The sequence below is a fragment of the Balaenoptera acutorostrata genome, chromosome 2, assembly GCF_949987535.1.
Source record: "Balaenoptera acutorostrata chromosome 2, mBalAcu1.1, whole genome shotgun sequence".
Taxonomy (NCBI): Eukaryota; Metazoa; Chordata; class Mammalia; order Artiodactyla; family Balaenopteridae; genus Balaenoptera; species Balaenoptera acutorostrata.
The window spans coordinates 59,710,586-59,723,745 of NC_080065.1; the positions used below are offsets into that span (position 1 = coordinate 59,710,586).

Below are 13,160 nucleotides of genomic sequence, written 5' to 3' on the forward strand. Positions count from 1 at the left end.
CCTTGTCTGGGAAGATCCCACATGCCGTGGAGCAACTAAGTCCGTGTGCCCCAACTACTGAGCCTGCACTCTAGAGCTCACGAGCCACAACTACTGAAGCCTGCACACCTAGAGCCTGTGCTCCGCAGCAAGAGAAGCCACCGCAATGAGAAGCCCGCGTACCGCAACAAAGAGTAGCCTCCGCTCGCTGCAGCTAGAGAAAGCCCGCATGCAACAACGAAGACCTAACACAGCCAAAAATAAATAAATAAAAATAAATAAATTTATAAAAAAAAAAAAAACAACTCACATTCTAAGTCAGAGCTTTCAAAGTATGGTCAGGGAACCCCTAGGGGTCCATAAGATCCTTCCAGGCTATGTTCAAGGTCAAAGCTATTTTTATTAATAATACATACTAAGATGGCATTTGCTTTTTTCCCACTGTTTTGGCATTTTCACTTATAGTGCAAAAGTAATGGTGAGTAAAACTGCTGGTTCCTTAGCATGAATCAAGACAGTGGCACCACACATACTAGTAATCATTGTATCATTCACCTCCCATGCACAGAAAGAAACAAAAACAAACAAACAAACAAACAAAACACTCCTGCCACTTTCACTGCAGAATGTCCTTGACATAGCAGGAAAAATGATCAATTTTATTAAATTTCAACCTGAAATATATATCTTTTTAATATTCTATGTAATGAAATGGGAGTTATGCATGCATCACTTTTGCTGCATGTTGAAGTATGATAGTTGTCTAGAGGAAAAACACTTGTGTGATTGCTTGAGTTACAAGCTGAACTAGCCACTTTTTTAATGGAACACAATTTTCACTTGAAAGGGTGATTGACATATAAACTGTGTTCAAACTTGGGTATTTGGCAGAAATTTTGTCAAAAGTGAGAAAAGTGAGCCTGTCACTTCAAGAAAACAACCTGTATTATTGGTTGCCAATAATATAATTTCAGCTTTCAGATGACACTTTGAGTTTTGGAAAACTAGAGCTTGCAGCTTCCCAATAATGAAAGATATGTTTGATGAGAATGATACTAACAATTTTTTAATATTATATAATGAACTCGTCAAATTAGAATGATGTGTATAATTCAGTGAACCAATCTTTTCCAGATTGCCAAAATGTATGTTACGAAATCACGCATGGATAAAAAATTTCACTCAAAGTGAAGAATAGACCAAATGGATTTTAATATAACAAAATACAGAAAGTTCATTGATTTGCTTTCACATTACACATTGAACGTAAACTTTAAGAATCTACCACTTGTTGAGTTTTAGCATAGAATCAAAGAAGAATATCCACAATTACCTGAAAAGGTTATAAAACTATCTTTCCCTTTTCCAACTATCTGTGTGAAACTGGATTCTCCTCATATACTTCGACCCAAAAGAATTTATTGCAATATATCGTATGCAAAGGCAGATAGCAGAGTCCATGTACAAATGTATAACAATGCCATTTAAAAATGTATAACAATGCCATTTTCTCTCTGAAATTTTTGTTTTGAAAAATATAATTTTCATAAAAACATGTCCTTAGATGTTAACATGTAATAAGTTTATTACCATTATTTTTAAATGAATTGATAAAAATATTTTAAGAATTTCCCAATTCTAATTTCTAATACAATAAATATCAATAGTGATAGCCACATTTACAAAAGCTCTTCAGGGTCCTTAATAATTTTTAAGAATACCAAATATCCTGAGTCCAAAAACTTTAAGAACCACTGGTCTAGAAAGAAGACACAGACCTATAAGTCACTGATTCTAACCTATTTCTAGATGGACTTTGATAGGAAGAAGCACAGGATAACATGGGAGACTAGGGGATCCAGCCCAGTCTTGGAGAGTCAGAGAAGGCTCCCTGGAGGAAGTTATCTCTATGCTAGGACTTGATGGTTGAGAAGCTAGCATAGTAAGAGGGGTAAGATGTTTAGTATTGAAGGAGAAGCTGATGAAAAGGTCCAGAGGAAAGAGAGAGTATGGCTCATTTATGAAAATAAAAGTTACTTGGCAGAGCTAGAGACTAGTTCGTGATAACCTAGATTGTTCTGCTTATATGATCATTTCAATAAAACGAGCATATATGTGCAGTGAAGGGTAAAAAATGGACTCTCTCTCAAGTATACATAATACTAATAAAGGGGGGAAGGTGGAAATAGTCTCTGGCGTGCTGTAAATGTTTATGGAAAGTTTAAAAGAACCACCTTAATAAGTTGGCACAAATATGTAATTAGAAGTTATAGTCTACATTCCATAATATCTCTAAACTTAAGCTAAAATTCAGACTATCTTTAAAAGATTTTTTCATGTTTAAAAGAATTCTAATGAGATATTTAAAGTCTGATTTGAATTTGAAATATTACATGTTAAAGTTTAAAGCCTTATATTCTTTATAAATACTATTTTCACCCCGATCAGTGATAGTTATCTCATGAATTCAGATTATATCCAACAGTGATTTCCTCTAAAAGTGTCATAGATTGTAATGTCAACTTCTCCACATCTTGGTGTCTTCTTTGTCATGTCTGCCATATGGTCATGGTTTCCTGTTTTTTCATTTCCATTCTCTTTAATAGAGTCTTCACATCACTCTAAAGAAAACCTTTCAGTCAAATGCCCTGGAAAACTCCACCAGGAGTGAGATGTTGGCAGAGGCCAAGGTAGGCATGTGTCCTGAAGACCAGGTAACCAGCAACTCTAAGAGGCATGTTCATACTCAACGCCCCTGGTCTATCCCATGGGTATTCATGAGCTGGAACAGAGTTTCTGAGAGTGATTTTTTCTCTTTTTGGTAGGAGTTCAGAAGAAGCAGAAACAAATATTTCTGGCTCAGAGGTTGGGCTCTGTTTAACTGGTATCTTGGAACAGAAAGCCACCCGCAATCACGTGACTGCAATCTTTGGATGGCAGGCTGCTGTTACGTATTATAGAATTAGGATTCACTGTGAAGAAAATGCAGTGGCCAAGGCTGTATTGCTACACTTCACAAACCATCTGAAGGGCTCTCTTTATTCATAAACATTTATAGGGCACTCCAGAGATTATTTAGTCAACTTCTGTTTGTAAGTCTGCATGCATGTCGCTTTATCAGTATATCTTCTGCATTATATGTTGCATGTTGTTTTGTTTGTCTATATCTTTTGTGGTTCCTGAGACTCTGAAAGGACAAAATAATACAACCATGGGTGGATTATAGTGTGACATTTTTTATAGTCTATTGTACTTTAAGGTACTATCAAAAACAAACCAAAAAAGCAGCAAAAATATATCAAACCAGTAAAACTAAGTAGTTTAAAAATAAGATCAACTCTGGAACTGTGGACACCGCCTATATCTCCTAAAAGATTTAAAAGGACATCAGACAGTTAACATACTGTATCCCCAGCAACTAGCAGTGTGTCTGACACCCAGTGTGTATGTAGTAAATGCTGAATGAGTAAATGAATGGATGACTGAATTCTATGATATAGAAATGATAGTTATGCACAGTTTTCAAACGAGGAAATTGAGACACAATGAGGTGAGGTAGCTTGTCTAATACACACAGCTAATAAAAGGTGGGATTGGGCTTGGAAGTCAGGCAACCTGACTATAAACTCGATTAACCTCTATGCCACGCTTGAACATACCGTTAGTGAAGTTTTCAGAGATCATTTATATTTAGGTAATGTGACATTTTTCCATCAAATATGATGATTGAATATTTAATAATTATTTTTTAGGATGAAAGGTCAGACTGACAAATAATGGTCTAACTTCCTCGCTGTCAGTAATCACTTATTGGGGTCATCTCATTGGTGACAGTGAGGGGGGGGGGGGTGGATGAAAATCTCAGGGGACAGCACGTGCGGCTCCAAGACTAGCACAGTGGTCTTCGTGTTCACATGACCTAAGTAGCCCTCTCTTGCATGCTTCCCTGCTGTGTGCCCCTACTTCATGCTGCTGTCATGATTAAGGTAAAAATGCGTTTCCAGATCAAATCAGAACCTTCTTTTACAATTACCATTTGGTTTGGTTTGTTTGTAATCCTGATGATTAATACATTTTGAAGTTTCAAATACTTAAAAGGCAGTCGATTTTTATATTTGCCACAGGAGGGACTATGGTTTAAAAGGCTGAGAAACGACAATATAGTCATGTTGCCTCCAGGTTATAATAATACCTGTTAGTGATGGTCCTAATGACCTTCCTGTGCCGGTTTTATATCCTGGAAAATGGAAGCATGGGAATTGAGAGAGACAATGTTTCTGAAGCCTGCTACAAGCTGTGAAAGCAGTACAAATGCTCAGTTACACGGGGGCTGTTCTGAGTCTGGTCATCACCCCACGCCCCTTTAGTTCTGGCAGATTCTCCACACTCCTTACTGCCAGTTGGCTATTTCTTGTGTCATGTCCACTAGCGGCCAGCTTCTCACTCCCTGGTGTGGATGGAGAAACAGTGATTCAAGGGCATTCAAGATGCCATCTCATTCCACACTGAATCTGTGCCACTTCACAGTTCTTTCAGAGGCATTTTGTCCAGTGAACCTTCCTTTATTATCATCTAAAGAATGTTTAAGATGCCGTTTCTCCCCTTTCCCTGGTTTTCTGTATCTGCACTTCTTCCCTTCTGGGAAGTAAGCTCTATGAGGGTAGGGACCAAGCTTGTTTTTCTCATCATTGCATCTTGAGGAACTACAGTAGTATCTGGTACATGGTAGATGGTTATTAAAGACATGCTGACTGAATAAATGTATGAGTGACTTAACAAAGGACTATCCCTTTGTGTGCTGATATCACATCTTGGAAAACTTTCTTTTATTCTGCTTGTCTGTATATGATTTCCCTTTTTTTCCTATCACTTTTAAAAACTTCTCACACATACACACAGAAGGAATCCATCTCTGAAGTAACTAATCCATAAGCAACTATGGAATTCTAAACAGAACAAAACTCTTTTCAGAAATGGCAAAACTTGAATACCATCTAATGGGAAATCGGATACTTGCTGACTATGGGATTTGAGATAGATGGCCCACAGTTTTCTAAAGGGCAACTTTGATTGTATCGCTATTTTAAATCCCAGTGGTTTTCAGATGTTCTTGTCCAGCTCCGACCTATTTAGAGGGTGAATACCATGTACCCTGACTGTGCTCTATGAGAAGCACAAAGATGAGAGATGCTGCATCAGGCAGCTTCACAAACAGTCCCAATCCTTCGTTCCCAGACCCATTCTCCCCATGACCCAGCCCACAACGGGTGGGACTGGGACATAGCCATCCAGAATGCCAGGCTACGTAGGAGCTTCCCAGAAGGCATGACACAAAGAATTAGGTTCCCAAAGTGTTACCTGTGTTAACAAATTACAAGTTTAGTGGCTTAAAACAACACAGATGAATTATTTTACAGTTTTAGGGGTCGGAAGCCCTAAAATCAAGGTGTCAAGCAGTTCGTTCCTTCTGGAAATTCAAGGGGGGAATCCATTTGTGTGTCTTTTCCAGCTTCTGGAGGCCACCCACATTCCTTGGCTTGTGGCCTTCTTCCCCCATCTTCAAAACCAGCGGAGTACCTTCAAATCTCAACCTCTCTGTCTCTGTCTCTCTCACCTCATCACATCTCTCTTCCATCATCACATCTCCTTCTCTAACTCAGACACTCCTGTCTCCCTCTTATAAAGACCTTTGTGATTATACTGGGCCCACCCAAATAATTCAGGATAATCTCCCCATCTCAAAATCCTGAGCTTAATTACATCTGCAAAGTCTTTTTTGCCAGGTAAAGTAACATATTCACCCATTCCAGGGATTAAGACATGAATGTTTTGTGGGGGGCATTATTCTGCCTGCTACCCCACCCCCCTGCTTTCTTCCTACTAGCCTCACAAAGTGGCCTCAGGGCCTCCCCTCTCCCGAGGCTGAGCACACTCACAGGCTGCTGGAGGCCTCCTGCCATTTCCTCCTTCTGAGTTTTCCTGGTCCTCCCATCCGGATGCCACCTACTTCTTTCTCCACATTCCTTGGAGCAAGCCAGACCCTCTAGGGGCATTCCTTTCTGCTGCCTTCCACCACATGTGTGTGTGCATGTGTTACCTTCCTGACTCACCTGAGCCAAGAGCCAACTCTCTGTGCCCTCCTGGGGCCTAGAACACTGCGGCGGATTGCAGGTGCTCAGCAGAGGACACATGAGCCACTTCTCCCTGGGCCGGGGGCCATCCGGAGGTTTCCCCCAGAGTCCCCAGACAGCACCCCTCACCCCCACCCCGGAGCGCCTCTGCCCGCAAGGGATGGCTTCCCTGACCGTAAGCTGGTTGGATCTTGCTGTTTAGACTACAGTTGTCCCTGGGGCGGGGGCCGTTTGCCTGTGGCCCGGGAAGGGAGTTTGCATTTATGTCTGCAGCTTCCCACCAAGCCGGCTTGTTATTGCTTTGCTGTTTGCTGTGGCCCTGGCAGTTTGTCTGCAGTGCCAACTGAGGAGCTCCGTCTCCAAGCAGTCTTGGCTATTTCCACTATAATTCTCTTTCCCTCAGGATGCCATCCTCTACGTGTGTTGGTATGACTCACTGGGCACTTGTACTTGGTTAGGGCCTGAGCTTAATGAGAAGGCTGGCCGAGAACTTCCCAGTCTCCTTTTCAGACACTCCCTGGGCAGGTCTTACCTCAGCACAGGCAGAATCTTACCTCTAGCCATCAAGAAATGCAGAAGTAAGAACTGCTTAATTGCCAGACACTAGGTGAAGCTTGGGGCTGGAGTTGAAGTGGATGAAAGGGCAGGGCAGGTGAGGGAATAAAAACATGAAATCAAAGTTTCTGCTCTTACACATTCAAAATCGGCTGGGGAGAAAGATAGGTTACCAAGTCATTGCAAAATCTTCTCTCAGCAAAGTGCTGTGGAGCTGAGGCAAAATGAGTGGATTCATGTCTCCCAGTCTTCATCTGGATAAATCCAAATCAATAAGAATAAAGTCTTAAAAGTACTAGAAAACCCCTGGGTGAAATTTTCTTACATAATCTCAGAATGGCAAAGGACTTTCTAAATATAACATAGGACTCATAAACCATAAATGAAAAAATAGTTAAATTTAACTACATAAAAAATATTCCCCATGGCAAAATCTACAATACATAGAGTCAAAAAAAAAAAAAGTCAAAATGAGAAAAAATATTTGTAAATCATATTACAGAAAAAAAGCAAAGTTCCCTAATGTATAAAAAATAGACACGGATCAATAAGAAAAACACTAACCATCCAATAGAAAAATGGGCAAAGGATATAAGCAGACAGCTCATAGAAGATGAAATGCAGATCACCCTTAAACGTATGAAAAGATGGTCCATCTCACTTATAATAAGAGAAAAAATTTTAAATACATTCATAAAAACTGAGAACGAAATGTAACAAAGGAGCCGATTTATGTATTGAGTTAGTGGCATAATATATAAAAAGGAATTAACTCAAGTGACTTTAAAACTGCATCCCTGTGGGATATATCTAATAACAAAGAAAATTGCAAGAAAAAAAAAGAAAAAAATCCTAAATTGCTTTCAGTAATCCTATTGATATCAGTAGCATTTTTATTGCTATTCTGTTATTCTAAGAGGGTTGTATACGAATTGTAAAATAAAACAAAAAGAAAAATGACCATTTTGTTGTTTTTGGCAACTGGTAATTTTGGTTCTCTAGTGTGATACATTCTAAGAACAAAAGTAATTGCAAAAATTTTAAACTGCTTTTAGTAATCATTGTTAGCAAAAGTATTTTGACCTGAGGCTCCTGTCAGTATAATTTGTATATATTTTCAGATAAAGAAAATGAGAAATTATCTGCTCTTCTAATTCTTTCACCCTTGGTGACTTTGAGAACTGGAATTCTTGGCATAAGACAAAGGAAATACAGTTGTAAAATTGAAGGGTAAGCAAAATCTCTGTAGTCCTGACTCTGAATTGGCAATTTCAGTATGAACTCTTATTATCTTGAAAAAAAATTCACTTTCTATTTCTGTCCACTGAAAATACCTACAAACAATGACTAAGATAGTAGCAACAAGTCACTCCTAGTATTCAGACTATGGTCTCTAAATACAATTTCCCTCTTAAGGAACTAGGGTTCCTTAGAGAAATGGCTAATTCCATGTTCTGAGGCCAGGTATATTCAAGGTGAGCTGGGAATATCTTAGCATATCACTGCCCAAAGATTGAAAAGTTAAAATATCAATATGAATAATGACAAGTTATATTCTTAATGATACAAAAAATTATTAATCACCTTTGGAGGATGTTATGGAATTCATTATTTTCAAAATTAGTAAATAAAGAGAATCATGTGTTTATCTTTCCCTTCCTGCATAAGTGTACCTCAGGCTAACCAAGTGACAGGGTGATATTTCTCCAAACAGAAGTCTCTCAGCTGTCAAATGAAGAAAGAATAATAAAATTAGAATATTATTATATTCCAACCTTTAATGAAATAAAGGATCTAGGTAATGATCATCAATGGCTGCCAAGACCTCAGGACAAGGTCAGCCAATCTTTATGTGCTTCCTGATGGAAGAACACAGTATCACCCAAGAAGTATAATTGCAAAAAATATCAAACCTGAATGTGATCAAGCCTTTAGATTTAACTGTCAATATACAGATAATTCAGAAGATGGACGAACATGTTAAATAACAGAGATGGAATCAGCAAAACTCAGACTGTGAAATTCTGCAGAACAAATGTTTCTACTATTCAACAAGAAGTTTCAAAGGAAAAAAAAGGGTAGGAACACATAGATTAAGAGACTTAAAACATATCAATCAATCGAAATATATGGATCTCATTTGGATCTTGATTTAAATAAGCAAACTGTAAAAATCATTTGATTTGGGATAATGGGTACATGGAGGTTTCTTATACTATTCTCTATCCTTTTATATACATTTGAAATTTTCCATAGTAAAATGTTTAACAATAGCAGAAACAACTAACCCTTACTGAGTGCTTATTACATATACGGCACTATTTTAAGCACTTTACATATTTAAACTGTCCCCCTGTCTGTGAGGTGGGCACTCATCTCTACTATGCAAATGAGGAAACCAAGGCATAGAGTGGTTAAGCATCTTGCCCAAGGTCACACAGCTAATAAACTATGGTGCTGGGACTTGAAAGCAGGCAGTCTGGCTCCAGAACCCAATTTCTAACCTGTACACTACTACCTCTCAAGATGATGGTAGCTTGGACCAGGATGGGGACAGTGGAAAGAAGTAGAAGGATTGAAAAGATACTTAGGAGGTAAAATTGACCAGACTCCATGCTAAATTGTACATGGGGCTAAGAGTCAGGAAGGAGTCCAAGATGCCTGTGAGGTTTCTGCTTGATCACAGGATAGGTGGTGATACCGTTCACTGAAATAGGAAAAGTGAGAGAGGATCAGGTTTGGAGGGCAAAGATAATTTGGGTTTGGAGCATGTTGAGCCTGAGGGGGCTTTGGGACACCCAGGTAATATCAAGTGGCAGCAGGTAACACAGGTACTCTTATAAGTTAGTTTTCCCCTTCTTCCTTAGGACTGTATCTTTTTTTCCTGAGATGGGGATGGGAGCAACTACTTTTCTAGTTTGTAGTGTCACTTAATATTCAATTCTTGTTTCAGAGGTGTTGGTAGTTGTGACCAACTTGATGTCACCTACACATTTTGTAAGGGTGCTTTCACTTCATTATCTGAGAAACTTGGTCAAAACAGGTCTATTATTAGGGATTTACATTTATATCATTTACTCTTCTCTTACGTAGTTACCCACACAGTTGTAAATATATTCTGCCCAGTATATAGATGAAGAGACTGAAGATAAGAATAAGTCACTTGCCCAAAGTTACAAAGTTTTACAGTGGCAGTCAGCATCTCTAGTCTGTGTTCTTCCGTTTTGTCTCTTTTTCAAAGTGTGGGTAATGACGTAGGTGGTTCATGGTCATGGCATTTAATTGCACGAACTCATACAGTAAGAAGGCTCTTCTGTTGTTTTCATCCAACCTTCTGTTATAACAACGGAGAATGACTCAGGTGCTAGTATGTCTTTAATACCTCTCTAACACTTGCTATCTCTGTTTTTAACTTAGGGCACACCTCAGGGTCAGAGTCTTGAGCAAATAACAACAGTGTATAGCAGGAATTTTATCATATTACTTATTTTCATTATGTTTATTCTTAAGGATACCTCCTAATTATAGTAATATTAGTGTTTCCATCTATACAGCAATAAAGAATTTCATTTAAAATAAATTTAAGTAAAAGAAATAGTGCTAATGAAAACTATTACATAAATAAAAGTAATGGTGGTTCAGAGAAATGGAAGACAATCACTAGCTGACGCTAATTCCAAGCCTGAAATTGGAAAACAGTGGTCCTCGCCATATCTCCTCCCCCCATTATGGGCTTCGGTGCCTTCCTCATCTCTCTAACAGCAATTGAATGCCTTCTCTTGACCAAAATGTGATCTATTACCATCTCACTTGGAAACTCTTTGTCACTGCTCACTGGTGAATGCAGCTCACCAGTAAGATTGTCACAGACCCCAAGTGCTGTGGGCCAGATGGTATCTTTAGTCCCCATTGATCAGACTGGCATTTAGGATGGGGCCAGGACCGTGTCAGGGTTTCAGGAAGGAGCTAAGAGCAAAGAGTACATTACCAATAAGTCAGGGTGGTTAACAGCTAAGACCATGGGCTATTTTGGAAGTCTTAGTATATCCAGGTGATTTTTTTTTTTTTTTTTTACTAATATGCATTCTAGTACTAAAACTATATTGACTACTCTAGTTTCCATCCATTCCTCTTCCTAAGCCTCTTATCCCCCAGTCTTTTATGATAGTACTGTGTTTGCACGTTTTGTTCCTTCTTCACCACCACCCCCCACTTCCTGGGACAGAAGCTATATTCAGTATATTCAGTATGTTTGTAGAAATGGTTGTAGATGGGCTGCCTTTAAACAACATTTTTATGAGTTCTTCTAAACATAGACAAAGACAATAAAAATTCCCAATGCTACATGTATTTTAAAAGACATCATTGTCACATGAAATAATTTTTCTTGTGTGTTCCCCAAGGAACTGAAAAGTATATTATAGTCACTATAATCCTGCTTGGTAGAGACAGTATCTTCTCTTTATTCTTTGTTATGCCTCATATCTGTTCAGCATATTATTAAGAAAAATCTGTATCTGGAATAATGCATCTGCATTCTTCTCATTTCCCACGAGCACCACAAAGCCAGTACTTTTTCATCAGTGGCTCCTGCAGAGTAAGGTCCAAAGCCTGAACAATGGTAAGCTTAGGTTTTGCATTTTTGATGTATTCTTTACAGTGAAGGTGGTGAATACTGGTAAATATGTCTTCCTGAATTCACATCAAAGAAGAGACAGGTTCCATCTTCCCGGGCGGGGTACCCTCAGCCCCACGTCCGCTGTGCTAACACAGCTCCTGAGAACCTGGCTTCAACGCAGATGGGACACAAGGCAGAGACCTGACTTGTGCACCTCGGACAAGGTAAAATATCCCGACTCTGAAAACGGAAACCCATCCCATTCTCCTGCACCAGCGGGGTGAGGGTTTGCAGCGGGCGGTGGGTGTGGGGTGGGGTGTAGGTTGGGAGTGTTTTCCCCCCTTGGAGTCCTCCTGCCCCTTAACTCGCAGCCCTGCCCTGACCATTGTCCGCACATCTCGTCCCTCCAGCTTCCGGGCCGCGGGCGAGATGATTTGCTGCAGATGACATCAGCCCTGGGCCAACGGCTGGAAGAGCGGAGGCAGCCACCCCGTGAGGATGTGCCGGGTGGTCCTTTCCTCCTCCTCTTCCTCCTCCTCCCCGCTTCCCTGCCTAGTCTCCATATAAAAGAGGCGCCGCCTCCCCGCCCTCTCTCACTCCCCACTCCTCTCCGCCGCGCGCTCTAGGAGAGGGCGGAGGGGGAGGCGGCGCGCAGCGCCAGGAGGAGGGGAGACGCAGGGGGCGGAGCGGAGACTGCACCTTCGGAGATAATCCTTTCTCCTGCCGCAGAGGAGAGGAGCGGCTGGAGCGCGGCACTTCGCCGAGGCATAGCAAGCCGGCAGGATGGCGACCGTGGTGGTGGAAGCCACCGAGCCTGAGCCGTCCGGCAGCATCACCAGCCCGGCGGCGACCACCTCGCCCAGCCTGTCGCATCGCTTCCTCGACAGCAAGTTCTACCTGCTGGTGGTCGTCGGCGAGATTGTGACCGAGGAGCACCTGCGACGCGCCATCGGCAACATCGAACTTGGTAAGAGGCCCTGCGCCCCGAGGGGACGCGTTTGGGGAGACGCGCAAACGCGACCCCACCCAGGGCGCGACGGCCACCTTTCTCCTCCGGCACGCCCCGCGCCCATGTCTTTCCCCGCTACTTCCCACACTCGGTCCAGACTCTTTTTTTTTCTGGGCTCATTTCGGAGAATAATTTGAATTATCAGATTTGAGACGCAGTGGGAGAGCTTCTCCTAATCTTCATGGATCCGTTACCAGGCTGGGTCGGCAGATCCCAGCTGGCTACCGCCTCTCCCGCTAAATGAGATGCAGGTGTCAAAGGGGCAGAGGCCACAATAAAGCCGCAACCGCAGGAAACCAAAGGTGGAGGGGGGGCGCTGATGCGACCACTCCTTTCAGCCCCCCTCTCACCCCCGCAAAATGCTGGGATTGCCTCTCGCCGGCAGACCCCAGGCTGAAGTACCATGTGCCAGGGCTCGCGTGGGAATCATTCTCACCACAACCACCTCAGCCCCCGAGAAGTGCCTTTGCTGCCTTAAAACCTCCCCATCTTTTCTTTCCTTGGAATGACTAGGCTAGTCCTAGGGCCACGCCCGCTCCCCCCCACCCCCCGGGACGCAGAGATGGAGAACCGCCTGCGCCTCCTTCCCAGACGGCGCCTGCCTCGCTACCGCCCCTGGGGCCTTGGTTGCAGCTTTTAGCAAGGACAATGGGACCCCCAAGTTGTGGGGTGGGGCTGCTTCTTCTAAAATTCTCGGCCTCGGGAGTGATGGCTTAGGGAGGGGGCCGGCGGGAGGCCCGCGGGGGGGGGGGCCGGCGCCTCGCCCGGTGCGCGCACTACGGGCGCGCCCTGCAGAGGCCGAATAGCGGTTTGCCGGGAACCCTGGGCGGGGCCGTGAGGGTCCGGCGGGCGCAGCCTCGGGCGCGCG

The 13,160-nt window shown here is 42.2% G+C and overlaps 1 protein-coding gene across 1 annotated transcript in view; it reads left to right on the forward strand.

Annotated features, from left to right (window-relative positions):
• Positions 1–11,886: 11,886 nt before the first annotated feature.
• Positions 11,887–13,160, forward strand: part of MAP1B (microtubule associated protein 1B) — a 94,059-nt gene continuing 92,785 nt past the window's right edge. The window contains exon 1 of the mRNA XM_057541521.1: positions 11,887–12,250. Coding sequence (XP_057397504.1) covers positions 12,067–12,250 — 184 coding nt within the window. The 5' untranslated portion in view covers positions 11,887–12,066. The remainder of the gene's footprint in view (positions 12,251–13,160) is intronic.